We start from the raw sequence: 20,980 nt of genomic DNA on the forward strand, positions 1-20,980 counted from the left end.
TTTGGTGCATTGATTTACCTTCCTTTGTACCTCCTGGAGGTATAATCAGGGGATGGAGCTAATTAGGTAAGAAGAAAAAGCCTTTGTGAGTATGACATTAGATGGAGAATTAGCCACACCTGTGGTTTTAAACCTGGCTCTGAATAAATCCTTTTTCCTGACCCTCCATCTGAACTTCCAACCAGTTTATCCAGAGACTCCTTGCATTCCTTGGGTATGTTTAGGATTGGTTGGAGTTTTTTTATATAAAAACAAGTGGGTTTTTTCATTGATCTGCCTCCTGAGGAACTAGATAAAGTGTCAATAGACAAACTGTATTTTCTTTACAGTTATCTGAGTGATTGTTTCCTCCTGTTTTTCTCTGGAAATGTCAATGTATGGGGTAGTTTTCCCTTTTTTTTTTTTTTTTAATTTTTTTTTAAAGTCACCTTTCATTTGGTCTATCTGGCTGATGACTGCCAGCAGGGATTTTATCTGAAATGTGTGAAGCTGCTCAGGTTCTTTTGGGAATACAGAGAAGTGAGATGAAGGTTTAGACACAGTTGGGGTATAGTTGTTTCTTAGAAGTAGTTCATTTCTCTGCTATTTTATTCTTTCTCTTGTTTGGAAGGTTCATTTTCACAAAAATGGGCAATGTCCTCATTTAATGTACAGAGATGAGGTTGTCTCCCTCCCTGTTTTGGGGACTCACTCATTCCAAAGTGACTTAATTTCAACTGACATAATTTTTATTGTTGGCCACACCTGTAGTGAGTAGCTCAGCTCATTATTGCCTTGACCAGTCCAATTTTTCTGTGCATATTTGTGACTGTAACTATCATCTACAGACTCGAGCACATTCTCTGAGGGTTTTCTCCAGAAAGTTTCCTCCTCTAATACTCTAAAAGCAGTTTCTAACTGTCTGTGACTTAGCTTATTTCTTCCATAGCACTTGAATAAAACACAGGACAGAGAAGTCATATTACCTGTCCTACTGCATATGACAGTAGCTTTGGAACTGGTTATTAAACGTTGATCCATGATTAGTAGCTATTGGTTTTATTTTAACTAGATAACAGCAGGAGTGGGTATGAAACAAATAGGAGTTAAGATATAATAGTGGAGTTTTGCTGTGCTGCTGAATTCTTTGTTGTACAAGTGAGACTTAAAACAGATTCTGAACTGCAAGCTGAAGCCATCCTTTAATGTGGTAATGAAGATTGGTGTTGTGGTTTGTTTGTGCTATTATGCTGATGGTGATGTTTTTGTATAATTAGTGGCTAAATGTCAACTGTGAAGGAATTTAAAGACTTGCTGTTTTTCCACTTACTTGTTGGAACATCTTTTTTAATTCTTCAGTCAACAATTTATACTGATAGCACAAAATACATTCAATAAATGCAAGTTTTGTTTTGTTTAAAAGGTGCTGCTTTGAGCACGTTTACCCATGAGCTTTTTTCTTCCTGCCCTCTCTCTGGTTTCTTCCTAATTGCTAATGGCTTTCCCTAAACTATAAGACTCTGTATCCCAAAATTGAATTAGATTTTATTTTGTTCCTGTGATGATCTGAGAGTTTAGCAGCTTTGAGTCCAAAATCATGAAGCTTTAGGCACTCACAGCCCTGTTGGGCTTGAATGTGGGTTGGGATGTTTAACTCAAAGACTGTTTCATTTAAGAAAAGACTTTTAAGCATGTTTTGTGATGCATTATTATTCATTTGTGTTTACTTGCCTTGCACATGAGTAGTACTTGGTGACTGATCAATTTATGTCTGCCCTGTTTGTCTTTAATTTGTGTGTTGTAGAATCACAGTCTGGGTTGGGTTGGAGTCTGAGCAATGTAAGCTGTGAGAATCAGCCTCAGTTTGTGTCAAGAGGAGAGAAAATCATTCGTACTGTAGTTTACCTTTGATGTCTTAACTCTTGTCCACCTAAATTCTTCATGAGATGCAAAAGTTTTGTAAGGATTGTCAGGAGGAGTGAAAAATTAAGTGACAGTTTTGATCATGTTTGCTAGGTTTGCCTGCTTGTCCAAGACTTTTGACTGAAAAATATGAAACTGCAAATTAAAAACCAGACACAGATTACTAATGGAACACTTCATCATCTTTTGATATCTTCCTCTGAAGGATCTGTGGACAAAAGGACAGTTTAATTTGGCATCTGATAATTTCGTGTCAGCCAAGAAAGCAGTTACTGCCTTGTGTAAAAAAAAAAAAAGAGCTGTTCATACAGAGTATTGGTATAAAAATGTCAGGGAAATTCCAATTATTGGAGGAGTTCTATGTGTCCATTGTACATAACACTGATGGGTATAGGTAAAACACAGACCTATTCATGATAATTAAAGATGAAAGGCCTATTAAAAGGAACCATATCCTTTTCATTGTCAAGATAGTACTTGCTAAGGTTTGAAGATGGCATAAAAATGTATTTTCCCTTAAATTTTCTATTGTCTTCAATTCTGTCACTCCAAACACATTGGAAACAGTGAATCTATTTAATTGAATTCTTTCATGCAGAGTTTCAGTCTAGATTTGTTTTTCAGTTAAATGGCTCAGATTAAAATAGTCTAAAGTAACACCATAAATTTTGGAAGTAGAGGAACAAATATTTAGAGCTTGCTTTAAACATGATGTGAGATGATTGAACGTGACTCCAGAGCAGCTGGAGTGCTGGAGCTCCATCTAGGGAGGGTTGATGACCCAGCTGGAACCCCCAGGTCAGGATTTGGGGGCACACCAGCATCACTGACAGAGGGCTGGTGTGCACTTCTGCTGCAGACACCTGCATCAGCAAGGACCAGATGAAGCTGCAGACCCCTGAGGGAGCCTCAGCAGGCCCTGTCCTCGGCGAGGACTTCATTCCCCCCAGGTCCTGCTGGAGGGACAGCACGGCTGGGAACACATATCAGGAGTTCCAAGAGGTTTCTGGAGAGCTCTGATAATTTCCAAATGCAGCTGTGTGAGGAGCTGACAACAGGAGACCCTGCTGAACCTCACATGTGGGAGCAAGAACTGATCAGGGCCCTGGCAGCCCATCTGGGGAGAGACTGAGGGAAGAACAGTGGCTGTTGTTCATTCTAATGTTGTTTATTTCTGGGTATTGCAGCATGGGTTGCAATAAGATACAAGACACAAGGCTGGGCACAGTCCCAGTTTCCTTAACCATTGGAGTAAATGCCATCATCCTTTGGACTTGGAAGTGCTGTTTCACTGGATTAAAGTTTACCTTTCTCTCCCTCCATACAGTCTGAAATGCAGAAATCTGCTTTAGGTCAAAGTCTCTGAGGATGATGAAGTGATGCTTTTTGTAGTGTCCTAAGCTTGCTTTGAGATTTGAGAATGGCAGCAGAGTGAATTTATATAATTAGGTATAAACAGTGGAAAAATATTAATAAAGAAATTACCAGCAAAGGAAGGAAAAATATTCTTAATGTTTGGCTTCATGTCAGTCCAAGTCAAATGGTCTAATTAAAACCAAGACTTATCAACAATAAAGAGTTTTAATTCAGACTGAAACAAAAAGTGGGTACCAGTCTTTTCTTACTGCTTCCAGGAAAGAAATTGATGTAGACCATTCTGGACTGGTTTAATAAATCAGCTGTGACTTAGGCATGCACTGACACTGTTTCTCTTGATACTTTTCTGTATTTCTTTATTTTACTGCCAAGGGCATTTGCATTTTTGTTGCTTGGAAGTGTTATGTTGCCTAGTGCTCAAAGTCATATTCTGTGATGACATAGTCAGGTAGCGTGGAAATTATCATGATTTGACTTCAATATTAGAGAACTGGAACAAAAAAGCTGTGATTATGTTTCATATTTCTTTCTCTGTGATGAAAAATGGAGCTCAAACTGTCTAAATTGGCATTTTATCGGTGTTTTTCTTAAAATACCAGTGACTTCTAACACTTGGAAAAGCATTCTTCCAGGGTATGGTAGGCGTGAAACACTTCTTTGATAGATATGATTACTTGAGATATGAATGCAGAAATGTTTCTGTTAATCTTATTGAATATGCTTTGGGTTTTGTAACAATTTAGAAAGCTGAATTTGCATGCAGGAAAGAAAAAATTGGTAGTGGCTACTTTGTCTCATGTTTGGTGGTACAATAAATTTAGAATTATTTTTTCTGGCTATGTTTACTGCTTAGAGTATATCTTCATAGTTGCATAAAAATATCATTTTAATCCTGTAAAAAAATTAGGAAATTAAACATATTTATGATCAGAACAAAAATATAAAATTTCCCCTCAAGATACTTAGAATATTTGGAGAAGATGGCTTATTTCACTTTTTGAATGTGTTGTGCATATCACCAACAATCTTCTTTCATTTGCCAAGGCAGGGAATGTGTTACAGTAGTTTCTGCAACTGATTGTGCAGTTGTGTATGGTAGTGAGTTTATTTTCATCAGATACTTCAAAGCCTGACTTTTTAGGTCAGGAAAGTATGCTTCTCTTAAAGCTTTGAAGTATGAAATAAGCAAAATGAACATAATTTGACTAAAATTAATTACTAATGAAAAGCAGAACTTCTGATGGTGAGAACATTGATAAAAGCAGAAATTGAATCTTGGAATTCATGTTCTTCTTTTACCCAAACAAAGGTTCTGAAATTAGATTCCAGAGGTGTAAAGCTTCTGGAGACATGCTTGCTCTGTGGGCATATGTAGATATACAATAAGTAGTTCTGTTTTATTAGGCTGACATTTGGTTTAAAAATGCTTGGAAAAAATTTCTGCAGTAAGGACAGAGGGCATGGTTTGGCTTTTTGAGGGCACTGGCAGCTTGGTGTGTTGCCAGCTTTGTTTTGTGACATCCTGTTTGTGAGGTGACCTTCTGCATGTTGTTTGAACCAGACAGTTTTCATGTAACCCCACAGAATAAGGAACCTGCCCAGTGTCAGGGTTTTTGGAAGCTGCTAATGGGTCACTGTTCAGGCAAAGGTTCATGGCTTGGGGTGTGTCCAGCCCTGCTCAGGCAGCCTGTCCACACTAACCAAAATGCATCCCAGAACTTCTCAAGGTCACGAGGGTGCTGTCACTTAATTTGCAGAAAATTTATTTTGCTGATTGCATATAAATAGAGTCCTGGAAACTCTCCTGGGTGGGCAGCAGGATGCAGTTGTCAGGGGTTTGGTGATGTCCTGCTTTATTTGCAGGTCAGTCTGTAGCAGCCTGACTGAAACAGCTGCTGAACAAGGTGTGGGAAATGGAGAAGAGAGGTCAGGGTCTTGCTGTTCAAGAGAACACTCTTCCCACCACTCTCCTCTTTTACTTTTGAGGACTGTAGTCCTCACAAACCCATACATGCAGACACCCAGAAGAATCATCCAGGTGGTGGCTGCTAGGATCTGCCTTGAAGAGCACGAGGATGTGGGCTCAGATTCTGGTTTTGTGAGATAAGGAGAATAAGAATGACAGAAGGAGCTCAAGTGTGACCCCGTGCTTGTTCCTGGTAGTTTACAATGGAGCTTAGTGGGTAGGAGAGTGTATTTACAGAATAGCTGTCAAAATCCCTGAGTGTAAGCAAGCTGTAAATAAGTCTATAAAGTGTAATCGTTACTGGAGACTTTAAATCTGCAATGAGTGAAGGACTTGCTTCAAGTTCATTCTTGTGTCTGCTTCCTTGCATGAGAAGTAAATAGAAGGATAAATCAGAAAGCTGAGTTTGTACATATATAGGCACCTTGGAAGATATAAAGGCACATTGGAAGAGAATTGTGTAGTTTCATTTGTGTTTTCTGGAGCTAATGACCGACTGAGCCCTGCAGTGGGAGAACATCACACCGCACTCATCGTGTCCAGGAGAGGGCAGGGGTAAAGCCTGGGATCAATCAGTTTGCGATCAGACTGAACCTAGAAGGACAGGGAGGGGTTCAAGGTCGAGTCAAAAGGACAGAGTAGGGCAGGCAATCAGGAACCCTTGAAGTAAAAGGGTTTCTTGCAGTAGACAGCGAGCAGGAACATTCAGAACTGGTAATGGAGTCATTACATTTTGTCAAGAATGCTGTCAGGATTTTCAGTCCTACTTCCACCCTGAGTACATTTATTATCCTTACCATTTCATCTGCAATACTGTGAAATACACAAGACATAACAGATGTTTCTAACTTTCTAAAAACTTTGCACTTTTTGTGTGCATATTGCTATGGTTTTGTTTTGTTTAAAGGGTTCATGAATAGATATTCTTCTGGTTTTTTAATCCAATCTATATGGTTTTGTAATCTAAATTTCAGAATTGTGAAAGAGATGGGTGCTGTCTCCTGAAATCCTCTTCTGTTTCTGTGACATTTGGTAAAGCACAGCAAAATTGTGCTGTTTGCTGTTAGAGCCATTGTGGAAAATTTTAGGTGTTCTTTAATGAAAGAGCTAAATAAAGCAAAGAGAACCTCCCCAGCATCCAGCCACTTCAGAACTGATGGACACCCTCATGACGTTCCTCTCTCCCAGATGAGGGATTCCACCATTGAGAGAGGAAAGAAAGCACTGAGTCAAAAATAAAGAGGGGTGTTGAAGTACCATTATATGTTTCCTAATAAATATTGATTAATATGTCATTGCAGTTCAATATATCTTTTAGTGGAAGGGAATATTGTTTTAAAGGTGGAAGAGGTAAATTCTCATGAATATTTCATATATTTATTAATGAATTAATTTTGAGGTAATAGGTAGTGAATGAAATGTATAAACCCCTCCAGTAATGGTGGCATTTTAATTTTAATGTGAAAAACCTTTACTAGAGCCACATATTTTTAGATTCAATTACCTTGGAAAGTTGGCAGTTCAGCTAGTGAGCGAGTTTTGGGAAGGTTCTCCCACTTCAGTGAGCAAATCGGGGGAGAGTGAGGGAGTTTGATTCATGACTTGACTTTGGGGTCAAATCCAGTAGGCTTATTTCTTTAGTTAAATCATTCACTTTCCCAGGTTAATTTTAACATTCTGGGTAGGCTGTTCAGGTTGAGGCTGAAACTGTTCTTTTTATAATTGGTTTCTGCAGGATCTTGCTACTTTGAACTGTCTTGTATTACACAAAAATGTCAGACCTTCCTACTCTGCCTGAAAGTGTTACCTGCTGCAGTCCCTTGTGTCTAACTTTGTATTTTCTTCTTAAAAAGCAGAAATGTGGCTTATATGGCCATCTTATGTAGAGGATATTTTATAGGTGTTTACTTGATAGAAATTTCTGTTCATTTCTGTGATATTATTGAAATAAAACTCCTTTGGTAAAACTGAAATTTGAAGGAGAACTTAATATTGTTTCTCATTTAAATTGTGTATGAATAAATGATTACAAATTGACAGATATGGCTTGTAGTGATTCCTTTCTTGAGTGAAAAACCAATTTCTATTTCCTTCTTAATTTAGGAACTTAAAATTATTAAGAGAGAAGAAGAGAAACTAGATGCAGCCCCAACACAAGCAAAATTAACTGTGAATTGAAAATTTAATCACTGCTTTTGTTTCCAGGGCTGCATTGCATTGCACTAAATGCAGATGAACCAGCTTTTACTTAGGATTTATTAGTAACAGAGGTGCTGCAGGTGGATGCAGATGAACCAGCTTTTACTTAGGATTTATTAGTAACAGAGGTGCTGTGGGTGTGCTGTGGGTGGTTGTGTGGGAAACGCAAAGTTCTCCAGTTTCCCTGCTGGGGGGCCTAAACACCTCCTGCTACTGATGCCTTGTTGGGACTGCCTAAAACCAGACAAAATTAAGAAAGTAAAAAGCTGTTGTATTTATTGAAGGGCCTTCAGGTCCATTTCAGGCAGATGCAGCCTCTCCAGGGACCACACCCAAACATGGATGATGGATCATGGGTTTTCACACTGTTATAAGTTTGGTCCATGCACTTCTGAGAACTTGGGCCTTTTTCAGAGGGCTCACCCAGAGGATTCACTTGATACCAGGCTTTTATTATTCCATTAAACAGTGTACAATATTTTCTGCTTTAATTTGTTTTGAAATAATTCAGCCATACTTTATAATGCCTTATGGAACTCATCAATATTGCCTGCATATCTGTCTAATGAGAGTTCGGTAAATTAGCATATTCATTAAACAAACAAATTATTGTTCTGTTAGTAATTGGTTACTGCCTGTTTTTCAACAGATGAGTGATGTCAACTGGCATCAATTGGTTTAGTGTGCTTTGTTACCTTCAGGTAGGTAATCTGTGGTTGATAATCCTTGCTTTATTAGGTTTTATTAAAATAATCAGTGCTGCCTGATGATGGGAGAAAAGTAGTTTCTCTTAACGAAACAGGTTGAGATCCCTAAATATACCTTCTTTAGCTTTTCAGTTAAAATAGATTCCTTCTCTAAAAATGACATGTTACTAGTTTAACAAAGCTCTTCTCTTTGTTTCTTTCATGTTTGTCACCATCCTTTTTTTTTTCCTGCTGTGATGCACTGATTCCTCTCTCTGGTTTGCAGCAGCTCCTCTTTAAAAAGAATCTTGCAGTGTGTGACAAGAGAAATTAGCTTGTCCTTTAACTGTGGGAAAGTATTCAGGGCAAGATTTAACTAAGCACTTGTTTTGATTGCAACGACTAGAACTGAATGGTGACACAAACACCTCATACAGTAATAAAAACAATCCTGTGATTGTTTCAAACTAGATTTCTGAAGTTCTTCTGGAGTGTTGCTGTTTTGGACAGTGAACAGCAGAGAATGTGAGTAATTGCTTTGGAAGGAGAGATGCTCTTGAGCACGTAGTTTGGTGCTGTCTTCCCCAGGCTTGGCTTGCAGCAGTGCAGTCTCATTTTCAGGAAGGAGAGCTTCTGAGCAGAAGTGGTGGCTTGTTTCACTCCTCTGAAATTGTTCAACTTAGGATACTTAAAATTTATGCTTTCCAAACTCTTGGCCACCCTCTCAACTGTTCGAGTCTGTTTTTTAAACAATTTAACAATAGCAATCCTAATAATTATAGTAACTGTGAGCTCCTTTTATAAACAAGTCCCGATTTCTTTCTTCTACATTTTGTGAGTATATGGAGAGAACAATTTAGTTATTTAACACAGGCATCTTGTTTCAAAGAGACATAGATGTTAGGAATAGTAGCAATTATCCACCAGAAAAGGCAGGCCAGATTTACTAAACAAAAGGTAGGGCCATACTTCATGCGTGTTTTTTATTTTATTTGAAGTTAGGTTTCATAAACCTTTGTTGCATGGATAGATCTCACTTGTTCTGAACACTGAGTATATAGTTTATTGGTATAAAACAATAAATTACCCTGCAGTTTATTGATCAAAATGCCTTAGCCTTTAGAAAACTGGGAAATGTGATAGGTATTTTTTTCTGTGTATTTTACTGCCCAAGATATTTTGTGTGCTGTATTTTCAAGAATAAATATGGAACTCAAAGGCGTAGAGCTGCTAACTAGAGTTTGTGTGTGGGTTTTAATCAGTTAAAATGAATTCCCATTTGTAGGAAAAAGTAATGGAATGTCAAAAGGTCTTCAGCTGTACCTGTGGATTTTAAAACCAAATGCTCTTGTTTAAGGCCTGGTCTGCTTATGGTGCTTTAAAACAGACTGAAAAATAAGGAATTCCTGACTGCTGTGAACAAAAGTATAAAAACTGTTTTTTGTCAGGGAAATATTCAAGACTTCTTCCTAAACTAGCTCACAGAATCAATGTTATCCCTTATAAATATATCACAGAGGTCCAGATTGAGGCTTTGATCATAATGCTCAGTGTTGGATGAGGCTGCTGGACCTGCTGCTACCAAAGGGACCCCGCTGCCATTTGGCATCCCAGCCAAAGCAGGCAATTTGGGATGGCCGTGGAACACAGTTTCCTCTGTGGCTTTTAAACAGCATGACCTGGATGCTAGCTCCTGCTTTGGAAGATGAAAATTGCTGGTTTGTGGCAGCCAAGAAGACATTAGTTGGGAAGGACATTTTCTGTCCTGTTGTCCGTAATGTGCCCCCAGGTTTGCAGTGTTGGCCATCTCTGGAGAGAAGGGGATGTGTGGTGTGGCTCATGGGATGGCTTAAAGCCCATCAGCCTTACCTCTTTCCATTTTATGTTCTCCTTCAAAGACTTCCTTTCCCTACAGAGCGTATTTTTTGAATTTTATGACTATATTTGTGATAAACTTCTGTGTAGTGTGGTGCCGTTTTGCTAAATTTTTGTTCCTTCTTGCGTTAACTTACTCATTTTGTGGGTACTGCCAGCAAACTGAAATAAGTGCTTTAGTTCATTTTCAGTGGCCTATGTGGTATATTTTAAATACATGACCTAATAAAATGTGTCTGGAGCTGCAGTGGTTTATATGAGGGTATTCAGTTTAGTTTATTTCTGACGGTTTCTTTTTGAGAGAAAATTCTACATCTTTGTCAATTACAGAGACTGTATGTCAATAAATATAATAAAGGTTTATGCCTCACATTGATGAATGGTCTGCTCTTTCATTACTGTCATCTTTGTGTATCTGCTTTCCTTCATATGTGCTTGGAATTGTGTTACAGGGCAGAGTGCACAAATTGAATAAACTGGAATGCTGTAGAATGTGTTGGCTAAGCAAATAGATTTTTTGGTGACAGACATTTATTTTTGATCACATACACTAAATACATCTCCTTTTAATTTCAGATACAGAATACATCTCCTCACCTCCTCACGAACACCACGTTTTTTCTTCCCAATTGACTTATTTCCAATATAACCATTACTATAAAGTCCAAGTTAATAAAACCTGATACTTTAAATATTTGACATATAATTTGCATTCATGCAGAGCTAATCTGTGTTGCTAGAGCTGTTTCATACTGGCACAGGATCAATGAGCACAGTTACAGCTACTTGGCTTCTGTGGAGCAGCAGAGGGGGAAGAAAGAAGTGGGCATTTATTTGACCAACTTTACTGCCAGGTGCTTTTAAAAGTCCATCTTTGTTTTGTGATACTAATACTGGCTTCCATTAATACTGTAAATGAAAAGGGAATGTTGGATATTAGAGTGTGTCTTCCTTTTAACAGTGATGCAATAAAATGCATTAAGCTATGCTAATGAAAACAGTAGAGCTGCTCAAATTATATAGGTGTGTCAAGGGATGTTCAATTATCCTAGAAATTTGCTTAGTGGTGGTTTTGTTTTCTTTAATAGTGTTGATTAGCACTGGATTCTCTTCCCCAAGCTAGAATCATCTGGCATTTTACAAAAGTAGAGTCTTACCAAGAAAAAATAAGTATTTATATTTAGGTTTTTTTTAGGGAATCTTGAGTTGTTTGTCAGGCTTGACCTTTCAGTTGTTCCTTTCAACAGCTTCTTCATATTCTTGTTAAAGAGCAGACTTAAGTGATTCTTTCCATTCTATTTATTCCTTTTTAAAAAGTCAGCCTTGGATGTTTTACCAGGGAGACCAAAGAATGAGGAAACCTTATCCTGAGCATATAGGTTCAGGTAAGAAATAATCAGTGCCATAATCTGATGAAGTTTGGGTTTACTGGTGCTCCAAAGCTTTTTGGTGCTTATATGGAACATTTCTTTTTGAGCAGAGTTTTGCTGAAGTAGTTAACATGCAACTTGCAAACTTCTTGATGAATGTGTTGAGACAGTTTCTTCTGGTTTTATGTGTGTGTGTTTTCTTTTTCCAAAAGCAAGCGCTCAAAAGATACCTCCTGGGTCATCTGAAAGATGTTTTACATCAGAGTAGTTAATGCTGCATACATAACAATGATGTCTCTGTTGCAGTGCTTTCTAAATCTCTTTGGGGGTTTTTGGGGGGAGTTTGGTGTTTTGTTTTTGGGGGGTTTTTTTGTTTTTTTTTTTTTTTGTTTTGTTTATATTGAAGCAAATTTCTGCTATAAGATGTACTTTTAGTTCCACTCTGCTTTAACTGTTGCTACTTTTTAGCCCTTATTATTTAAATAATACAGTTTTTTCTTGTCGTGTGACACCTAAAGAATTGGCAAATGGAATAGTGGAAGAATAATGCAAATCCAAATACATTATTTGTGCAGAACCTTTAGCATTTTATAAAAAAAACCCACCAAACAAAAAGGTGGTAAATAAGAGGTTATGCAGGTTACATGAAGAATCAATTTTTTTCTAGCAGTAGTCAATAAACGACAGATACAATTCTGCAACACCTGACCTTGTTAAGATGGTCAAAAAGAAATATTTGATTTCTTGATGTGTGTGCCACTCATTTAATCATACTGTGGGACCAAATATGGTCTCTGCTTTTATAAAGAAGGAGCATTGGACAAAAAGCTTGTTCAGAACAAAATACACAATTCCCAGTAGCAGTAATTTTCTAAATCCTCCTCACTCTGTATACTTTTGGTTTACATTAGTGTGATTCTGACTGGTAATAAAAATCTGGAGATTGGCGAAGGGAAGGGAGATTAGACGTGAACCCCAACCAATATTTTGTGCTTTTGGAAAATGCCAAATAATTCTAGTCAGCAGGAGAAAATCTGGTTTGGGAGTTGTACTTGAATAAATAATTCTGCCTTCATCTCACTTCATGTTACTGCTCAGTTGAGGCCTTTTGTTCCACTTACTTGAGCTTTGAGATTTTTGATGTTGTTGTCAGGCTCTCAGGAAATGTTATCAGTTGTAAAAGAGCTCTATTTAAGTGTACTAATCTCTTTGATAAGCACTTTCATTAGAAATTTAATCTTAAGAAATCTCTTATTAGGATGAATTTAATTCCTCTTTAAAGCTTTATTATTTTAAATAACAATATTTTATTTTCTGTGTGCTGCTAGTAATTTTTTCTTAGTTTCACAAACTGTTTTATCCTTAAACCTTATTTTTGATTTGAAAATAAACAACACCTTTTGATTTACCAAGCAGATCTGAATCTCAAATAAGATCTGCATCTTCACTGCATCTTCAGTGTGTACATCAATACACAACACAAAGTTCCCATATGAAAGGATAACAGAAAAATGCCACCAGTGGAAAATTTTCTGGTTCTTTGTCTGTCATCTTATGAAGATGAAAGATGAGATGTCACACAGGGAGTCAGGGTTTACTAAAATCCGCACACAACTTCCAGTCTCTTCTTCACAGGCTGCTGGGACAGGATCTACTCCTTGTACTCCAGCCCAACCTTGCAATAAAGAGAGAGATAAAACACAGGTACAGCTTGAACTTCTGGGACATAGTGGGTGTCAGCTGGGACAGAGCTTCGTGGAAAGATCTGAGACATCTCTGGTGTTTTCATATGTTTTCTGACCAATGTGTGGAGAGATAAAAATATTCGAGGAGGGATAAGTTGGGAATAGAAGGTGATGAGGATAATTAACAGAAATTACTAAAAGCTAGACTGCTTTCCTGTGCTGTAGGTTCTCTTTCAGCTGCTACCCCCATTCCCTCTTCCACATTGAGATTATTGTTCTGATGCTGATTTACCATTTAATTCTTTAGTCTGTCTTTGTTGAGAGCTGGAACTGAACTGGCAAATCCAACAGTGCTGTTTGATGCTGCTGCAAGCAATGGAACAGCTGTAAACCAGGAAAATGAGTAAAACAAAGATGTGATGGCAGAGTTGTGTTCTGTGCTGGATTAAAGTCTCCTTCTAACAATTTTCAGGGGGAAGGGTTGGATTAAGGCTGCCTGTAGAAGACTGTCTATGGGAAATAGCTTTCTCTCAAACCTTTGTAGGTTTTTCTCTATAGAGTTTTGAGGCTGCACCTTTGTACATTAGCATCTTACTGTCAGTCTGGTGTGTGGATTTATTCTGTAGAATGCATAGAAGTTTATGGTGCCCAAGAATTTAGTCCATTTGAAGCCCATCTGAGATTTTTGAGAATGCTTGGTATAATTGTGTTTGGAGGGTAGGGATTCAAGATTGTATAAATTCAGATACAGATTTATTGCAACCAAAACATCTTGGACTGGAAATTGGTTCAAAGCAGCATTTGTTTACTCATGTTTCTGAGGTTTCATGGTCACTTTTTTTGTCTTCGCCCTAAAATGCATGTCCACAGCTGGACACATGCTGGTCTTTTGATTTTTCAAGATAGTCTTGAAAGAGCAGTCACCTTTACAGATTCAAAGTTTGTGCTTTATTTCATCTCTTGTAACTGCTTTAGTTTTCCTGCTGTCCTCATGACATATGGTGGGTATCCTGCAAGTGCTTTAAGGCAAGTTTTTCATGTTCCTTGCTCTTCAGAGCTTCTGGTACAGACTTATTAATTCAGATACTTATTAATTTTATCAAGCAGTTCATTCATAACCAGGAGCTTGTCTTTTGTGCGAAGACTTGAATAAAAGTCCTCAGTTTGCACTCAGTAAGATGGGCTCTCTTAGAATTATGTAATATAGCAGGGGGAAAAAGTGCTCACTAACCTGGAGTTTGTAGGATTTGCTCTTCTGTGCCAGCAGTTGTTGAGCAGACTTTTGTCTCATCACCCTTAGGACTGCTTTGACCCCTTTCCAAGAATTATTCTTTATTTCCTTTCTGTGTTCCTCAGACTGGTCTGGTTCATAATTTAGGAAAGTAATATTGTTGTAATATCTTAATATTAATTGTCTAATTTTTATAAGAGAAGATGTGTCCCTGTGCTTATGTATGTCTGCACTTTATGCATATGTAATGAGATTTTTAGCATCTCATCAGTAGAGTATCTCTGTGGGACATTTTGAATTGTATTTTGAGTTGTAAAGCTATTGGAACCCAAAAGCACCTGTGAGGTGCTGAGAGGATGTCTGGGAGAAGAGGTCACTGCAGTTCCCATCAAGCAACAGCCACAAAAATTTTCCCCAGAAAGAAATTCTTTTAATATTTTCCTTCTTATTTATTTGATTTAGATCAGCTTAGTAATACTTATATGTGAAACTGGTTTATTTTTCTAAGTTATGAATAAAAACTGTTTTGAAGACTTGGTCTTAAATTGTAAAACCAGTGACCAAATTTTTATTAGCTGTATTACTGACCTGTAGAATTTTTTAGATAAACCAAAAGGGTTCCTCTTAGCCCCTAGTGTTAATCCCTTTGTGGAAATGATCCTGAAGTGATAATTATTAGAGCCTAGCAGAGAATTTATAATAGGAAAACAAATTAAATGTCAACAATTATGAAAGGGACTTTAAATTTTGACCCTACATTTGAAGTATTGCATAACTGTAATAACATATCATCCATGAACAGCATGGAGAAATGTAAATCATGTGAGGTGTCTGTATGATGTGTAGAATTAGAGACAGCCATAGAGCAAACTGACAATGCCATTTTGTTCCTCTAAAATATGTTAATCAGGTTATGCATAACAGGATTTTAAATGTCATCCTGAGCTATTTGTAACTGTTTAAGTTCAGTGGGAGTCACTTTTACAGAAAACATGCAGTTATATACTGTAAAAGATGGGTTTGTGTTTTCTTTATGCATCAATCTTTTGTGCTGTGTTTCAAAGAGAATAGAACAGATGGGAGTTTGCTTTTGAGACAACTCAGCCTGTAAACCTTCAGTGTTGTGAGAGGGTGTGTTATTGAAAGACTTTAGCATAGAGGGGTTTTGTTTTCAGTATAAAGTTGTATTAGGGTGATAATTTTTTTTATCATGCTGTTAGAGACGAAAGTACAGTAAATAATCCTCTTTGTCCAGCATTTCTAAATACATAGCACTGGTTTGCATGCTGTGTTCCTTACTTCAGGAGAAACCAAGAACTGATTGTGGCTGGCTGCCAGGAGGACAGCACTTTGTCTCTCCATGTGGGAAAAGCATCTTTGGCTGGCACGAAATGGAATTATACCATTGCAAGGAGCCAGCTCCACCTTTGCCATTATACCATTGCCAGGAGTCAGCTCCAGCTCCTTAATTATTGTTTTTGTGTGAATCCATTTATCCTGTGTGGAGAATGTGTCCTTTCTTAAAACCATTCAGTAAAGATCCTCTGACTTCTGTATTGTCTCAAGGTTTCCTGCCAGGACAAGCAAATGTGGTGTCTTTGTGTGTGTAAGGTCTTTGTACCCATGGGGTGTAGACGTGTTTATATTCCCACAGGGGCATCTAAACTGGCCTCTTGGGAATGAGGAGGGAATAACTCTAATTATTCTCATTATTCTAATTATTATAACCAGCTGTTGTTGGCCTGGCATGGCTTATGTGGCTGTGCTGGTGTCCTGCTGCTTAGAAGCACAATTAAGAAACCAGAGATAGCAGACCACTGAAAATACATGTATTAGTGTATAGTTTCTTACAGAATAATGCTAATTCCATGTCACTTGTTTTTCTTCTCAGATATGCTTCAACAAATGCATAGAATCAGTTGAAATAAATTTATGGGGAGGGATTAGATGAAATGTTGTATAATAAGGATATTTAATCTGAAACTGAATTTGTTTTAATGTAAGAGTCTGTTACTACTTTTATAGCAGAGGAGAACATTGAAACATAAATAGACTTTGGAGTTCAAGCCAGATTTGCCTTGATATTAAGTGCAAGGCATTTTGTCTGGCCAAGTGAGCTTTGTGTAGCTTTTAAAAAATATCAGTAGCATTCAGAGTACTTGGGATGCACAAATGTTAAGAAAAGGCACTTAGGTAAATCAGTAAGTATTTTACCTTTTCTCTGGGTGTATTTAACTGCTGGTTTGAGATAACCATAAGGTGGAAGAGCTCAGTGGGCTGTCTCATGAACTCTTCTTAATGAGCATTATGTTATTTTCCCCTCTTGTTTTTTCTAGGCTGTTCAATTAACCCCCAGACGATGGCTCAACCTGCAGGAGTACCAAAGCAAAAAAATAATGGCAGACCATGGGGTTACAGTTCAGAGATTCTTTGTAGCTGATTCTGCAAATGATGCCCTGGAGGCTGCTCAGAGACTGAGTAAGTTGACTTATAATGGGAGAACTCTGCTTCAGTGGGTAGCAATCTGGAAAATAAATTGTTTTCTAATAAGTTTAAACAGTCTTTAAATTCATGCTTACTGAAAAGCTTTGATATTTCATGCAGACCATAAATATATGCTCAGTTTTATATATGGACAAGTTTATAGTGGCAATACTTAGAACTTTATTTCTCAAATGTTTTGCATTCAGCATGTAATGGGAATGCTTTAATTAACATTACAATAATTCAGAATGTAATGAATTTTTGTGGAGGAAATTGTTTTTTGTATGCTTGGTATAACTTAAGGACCTGAAATAAATGAACTTGTGTAAAAAGCTGTTTTCAAACAAAATTTTGCTCTATAAAAAGCAAAGGAAGGAAAAGGTTGTAGCCTCTCCATTTTAAAAGATACTTAGATATTTGTTAATGTGTCTGTCCAAATGAAGAAATAGAAAAGGTGAGTTGAGTTAGCATCACAAAAGGATGTGACAGTGGCTTGAAGAAAAGATTCTGCTTCTGGAGGTTTATTTTGTTTCTCTGACAACATCCTCACTGTGGTGTGGTGAACAAAAGGTGACAATGTGGGTCAGAAATGAATTTATGTAATAGCTTTTCTCTCTAAAAAGAAAATGTTAAAGTACTTTGTCAATCTATTCTAACTGAAAGATTTTTTCTACTTTTAAAAGTTGTACAGTTTTCCTCCCTTCACTCAGCTTTTGTTAATATATCAAATATCAAAATGCCAGAGGCCAGACATTATTGTAGTCTAATTGTGTAGTAACAGGAAGGCTTTTTGGTTTATGCTTTACATAATGCACAGGCCACTTAGTTAAATGCATTTCAATTTTGCACACTGGAAGGTAAATTAACACAACTTACTCATATCCAAGATCTCATCAGGGCTCAAGTAGCTGAGTAGCATTAGCATAATGGCTTGTTCAATCTCTAGGACTTCATTAAGGTGATGCATTTTTCAGTGATCAAAATCTTCTCATGACAATCAGTATATTTGAAAATATGTCTGAAACAAAAAATTAAATGCAAGTGTTATGGGCACTTAGCAGTACAAAATGGCAAAGTTGGACATAAAGCAAAGTACATAAAATTGGAGTGTTTCCTCATGTCTGGATATCTGAGAAAATCAAGGAATGCTAACTGAAGCTGTGGCAGGTTTATCACCAGTCTTATAGCATTTAAACTCTCTTCTTCGTGATTGAACTCGTAAATGGATTGGCCTGTCCAATAACTATTGCTGTTCTTGATCTCTGTGACTATTTGGAGATATAAATTACTCCATTAAAGGCAGTGAACCTCCTCTGTTTTATGATGCTATGTTTATTTTAAATAACCTCTGTAGCTTGCTTGCTTTGCAAATCACAGAAATACCTGTCTGTTAAAAACAAACAAACTCTGTTTAAATAACCAAAAGTAAAATCCAGAGCTAAAAAACGTTCGCTCACGCAACTTTATCAGGTAAATTTTATTTTAATTGTGTGGGCTTGCTAGCACTTCAGAAAGTGGAAGTTAGTGATACCTTTCTTCGTTTGATGTAGTTGCATTCAGCCAAGGTGCACTACTGAGCATGAAAGAATTGTGGTTTATGGTGTGGAATCTATTTCATGTTGGAATGACTGACACTCCATTGATCCCCTTAATAATTAACAACATCCTTGTTATCATTCTGGTGCTGTGCTGTCCTTGTACTTCTAACATGCACTTTGAAAACTAAGAATCAAGAACATCAGTTTTCCTGCTGCGGTCATTGTTGTTCCAAGATTTTGCCAGGTTTATGTTCTTTGGGATCCCTCAGATTAATATTGGCTCTGTCACTCAGGGTTATCTGCACAATTTACAACTGAATATGCAACCACACAAAGTAAAAAGATATGGGAAAACTGGAAACTTCAGCCTACAGGAGGCATGAAATATTATGAAATAAAATAACCAGTGAAGGCAGTTTGGGGATGTTGTTGATAGACTGGCATTCTGCAGTAAAATATGGGGAGAGGCCAACCTCCCCTGCCAAGTCCTGCTCAAGAATCTCATGTTTTAGGTGCTGTGTGCCACATTGCAGCTGTCCTTCACTTTGGCTTCTTCAAACAAGAAAAGGTGCTTGTCAGCATATTTTAAAGATAAAAATAAGATAAAGTTCTCAAAACTTGAAAGTCAAACATTCAGTATTTTTCTTGTGAAAGGAAATTCTTTCTATAGCCCACAGGAATACAAGAAATACTGAAAACAAGAATTTTCCTTTTTAATCTTCCATCATTACATCACTTATATGGGTCTGTGTGTATGGTAAAGGGGTACAGGTAAGGGGATAGGAATTTCTGTCATGGAAGTCTGCATAAAGTCTGGAATTCACAATTTAATTTCACAATTTCACCAACTGTTTTGTGCTTGACAGAGCTGTCTTTACTGCTGCAGGGCCTGTGCTCACCAGTTTTGCTATTGTTGGATTTCCTGTTGATGCAATGGAAAGAGATGAGATGATTTTTTGCTGCTGTCTTCACTTGTCAGGAAGGTGTTAATGCCTGTCTTCTTGAAAGGGTTTGCCTTTATCCAGTATCAGCAGTTTTGTTACACTTTGCTCATTTCCTCTGTTTCTCTCTATTTTTATTAATATATATGCTGAATGTTAATTTTTCTCAGACACTTTCAAAACTTACCTACTGCACAAAAGACAGACTGCAAGGAATTTTTAATGGAACTAAAGGATTTTTTTTTCCCCCTTCTAAGATAAGAATGGCAGATGTAAGAAAAATTAACATGACATCACCAATATTGACTTCAAAAGAAGTTGTACACAATAAAGAATACAGAATTAAGCCCCAAGGAATTCATTGCCTTCTATGTGCTAAGCAATTTCCCAGTGTAACTTTTGTAGAGAAGGCAATATTTACAGAGTGCCAAGAAATTCAGTCACGATACTTTAATTTGTGTTTAAATTCTTTGGTTTTCAAAAGAGGAAAGAAAGGTATTGTCCCATTTTGCTGCACAGTGTGGTGTTCTTGATCTGCTCTCTGAAGAAACTTAATTTGTAAACAAGTTCTTACAATTCCAGTGCAACTATTTAATAGGAAAAAAAAAATACTTGGGAGCCAAGTTTTTGTCTGAAGTATCAGCCCATGTGGCTGTTTTTATATTAACTCACAAGTGTTCTGATCAATTCTCACTTAATTTAGAGCTTGTTTAGCCAGAGAAGGCATTTCCTTACTTGCTGTTTCTTTTCCTTGTACTGTAGCACCAATACATAAGGAAATAATCCTTATGTAGGCTGTGTGTGCATTGCTACTGCCTGCACTGTGCATCGTTTGTGAAGGGAAAATCTGTGCACTGTGCATCATTTCAGGGCATTGTTTGCTCTGGGCTCCTCCTGCAGAAACCCTTGAGCCTCGTGTTCTGCTCTTTGTGCTCTGCCTGATGGAGAAGTTATTAAGGGACCCATCATTTCCAGCTAGAAGGTGGGCAGAGCTGAGAGGGGCTGTAATTATGCTGGAGGGGGCTGCTGTGCACTGTCATTTGGCTCTTTGAATCAGCAGAGAGCACAGAGGTGGCTGGCACTGCTGACAGTCCTAAATCGATGCCGGGAACTTGGCGTGTGTTTCTTTTTCTGAATTTTAACAAAAGCAATAGAATGCTGCCTGTCGCCACTTAGGAGTGTTTCATTACATTTAGGAATCAGTCAGGTGCAGTGTTCACACTCTATCACAGAGAAATGTAGTTCAATTGAGTGCAAGGTTTTTATTCACTCTTCTTAAAAAAAAAAAAAAAAAACAAAATATAGCCCCTGCATGTCCTATTTCTATTGCTTATGCATGAGTGAACTCATAAAATTTGGCTTTGGACTGAAGGTGTGTTTTTTCTATCAGGCTGCAGAGGTAAACATGTATTTTATAAAGAACTGAAAAGGTTTATTGAAGCATCTTTTCATGAGGTCATTTACCTGTCACCTATTATTCACCATTTTTTAGAATATTGAAAGAGTTCTTGGTCATGTGAGCACCAGTCTCATTCCTATCTCAGCTCCTGAAGTTTTTTTCACCCCATGGCTTTTTAATTTAAAGGGAAGGCTGCATTTTTAGATGCTGTTTTAGATCCCTTATCTGAAAATTCACCTCTCTAGTACTAGTTGTGAAAACCACTTGAAAGCAATTTACATTTAGAAGGGATCAAAAATTGACCTTTAGGCTGGTAGTGTCCTTTTT

The 20,980-nt window shown here is 37.4% G+C and overlaps 1 protein-coding gene across 1 annotated transcript in view; it reads left to right on the forward strand.

Annotated features, from left to right (window-relative positions):
• The window catches only part of SUCLG2 (succinate-CoA ligase GDP-forming subunit beta), a 112,274-nt gene that overhangs the window by 5,338 nt on the left and 85,956 nt on the right, over positions 1–20,980 (forward strand). The window contains exon 2 of the mRNA XM_038148932.1: positions 16,628–16,769. Within this exon, the coding sequence (XP_038004860.1) occupies positions 16,628–16,769 (142 nt within the window). The remainder of the gene's footprint in view (positions 1–16,627; positions 16,770–20,980) is intronic.

The sequence above is a fragment of the Motacilla alba genome, chromosome 12 (assembly GCF_015832195.1).
Source record: "Motacilla alba alba isolate MOTALB_02 chromosome 12, Motacilla_alba_V1.0_pri, whole genome shotgun sequence".
In the NCBI taxonomy this organism is placed as follows: domain Eukaryota; kingdom Metazoa; phylum Chordata; class Aves; order Passeriformes; family Motacillidae; genus Motacilla; species Motacilla alba.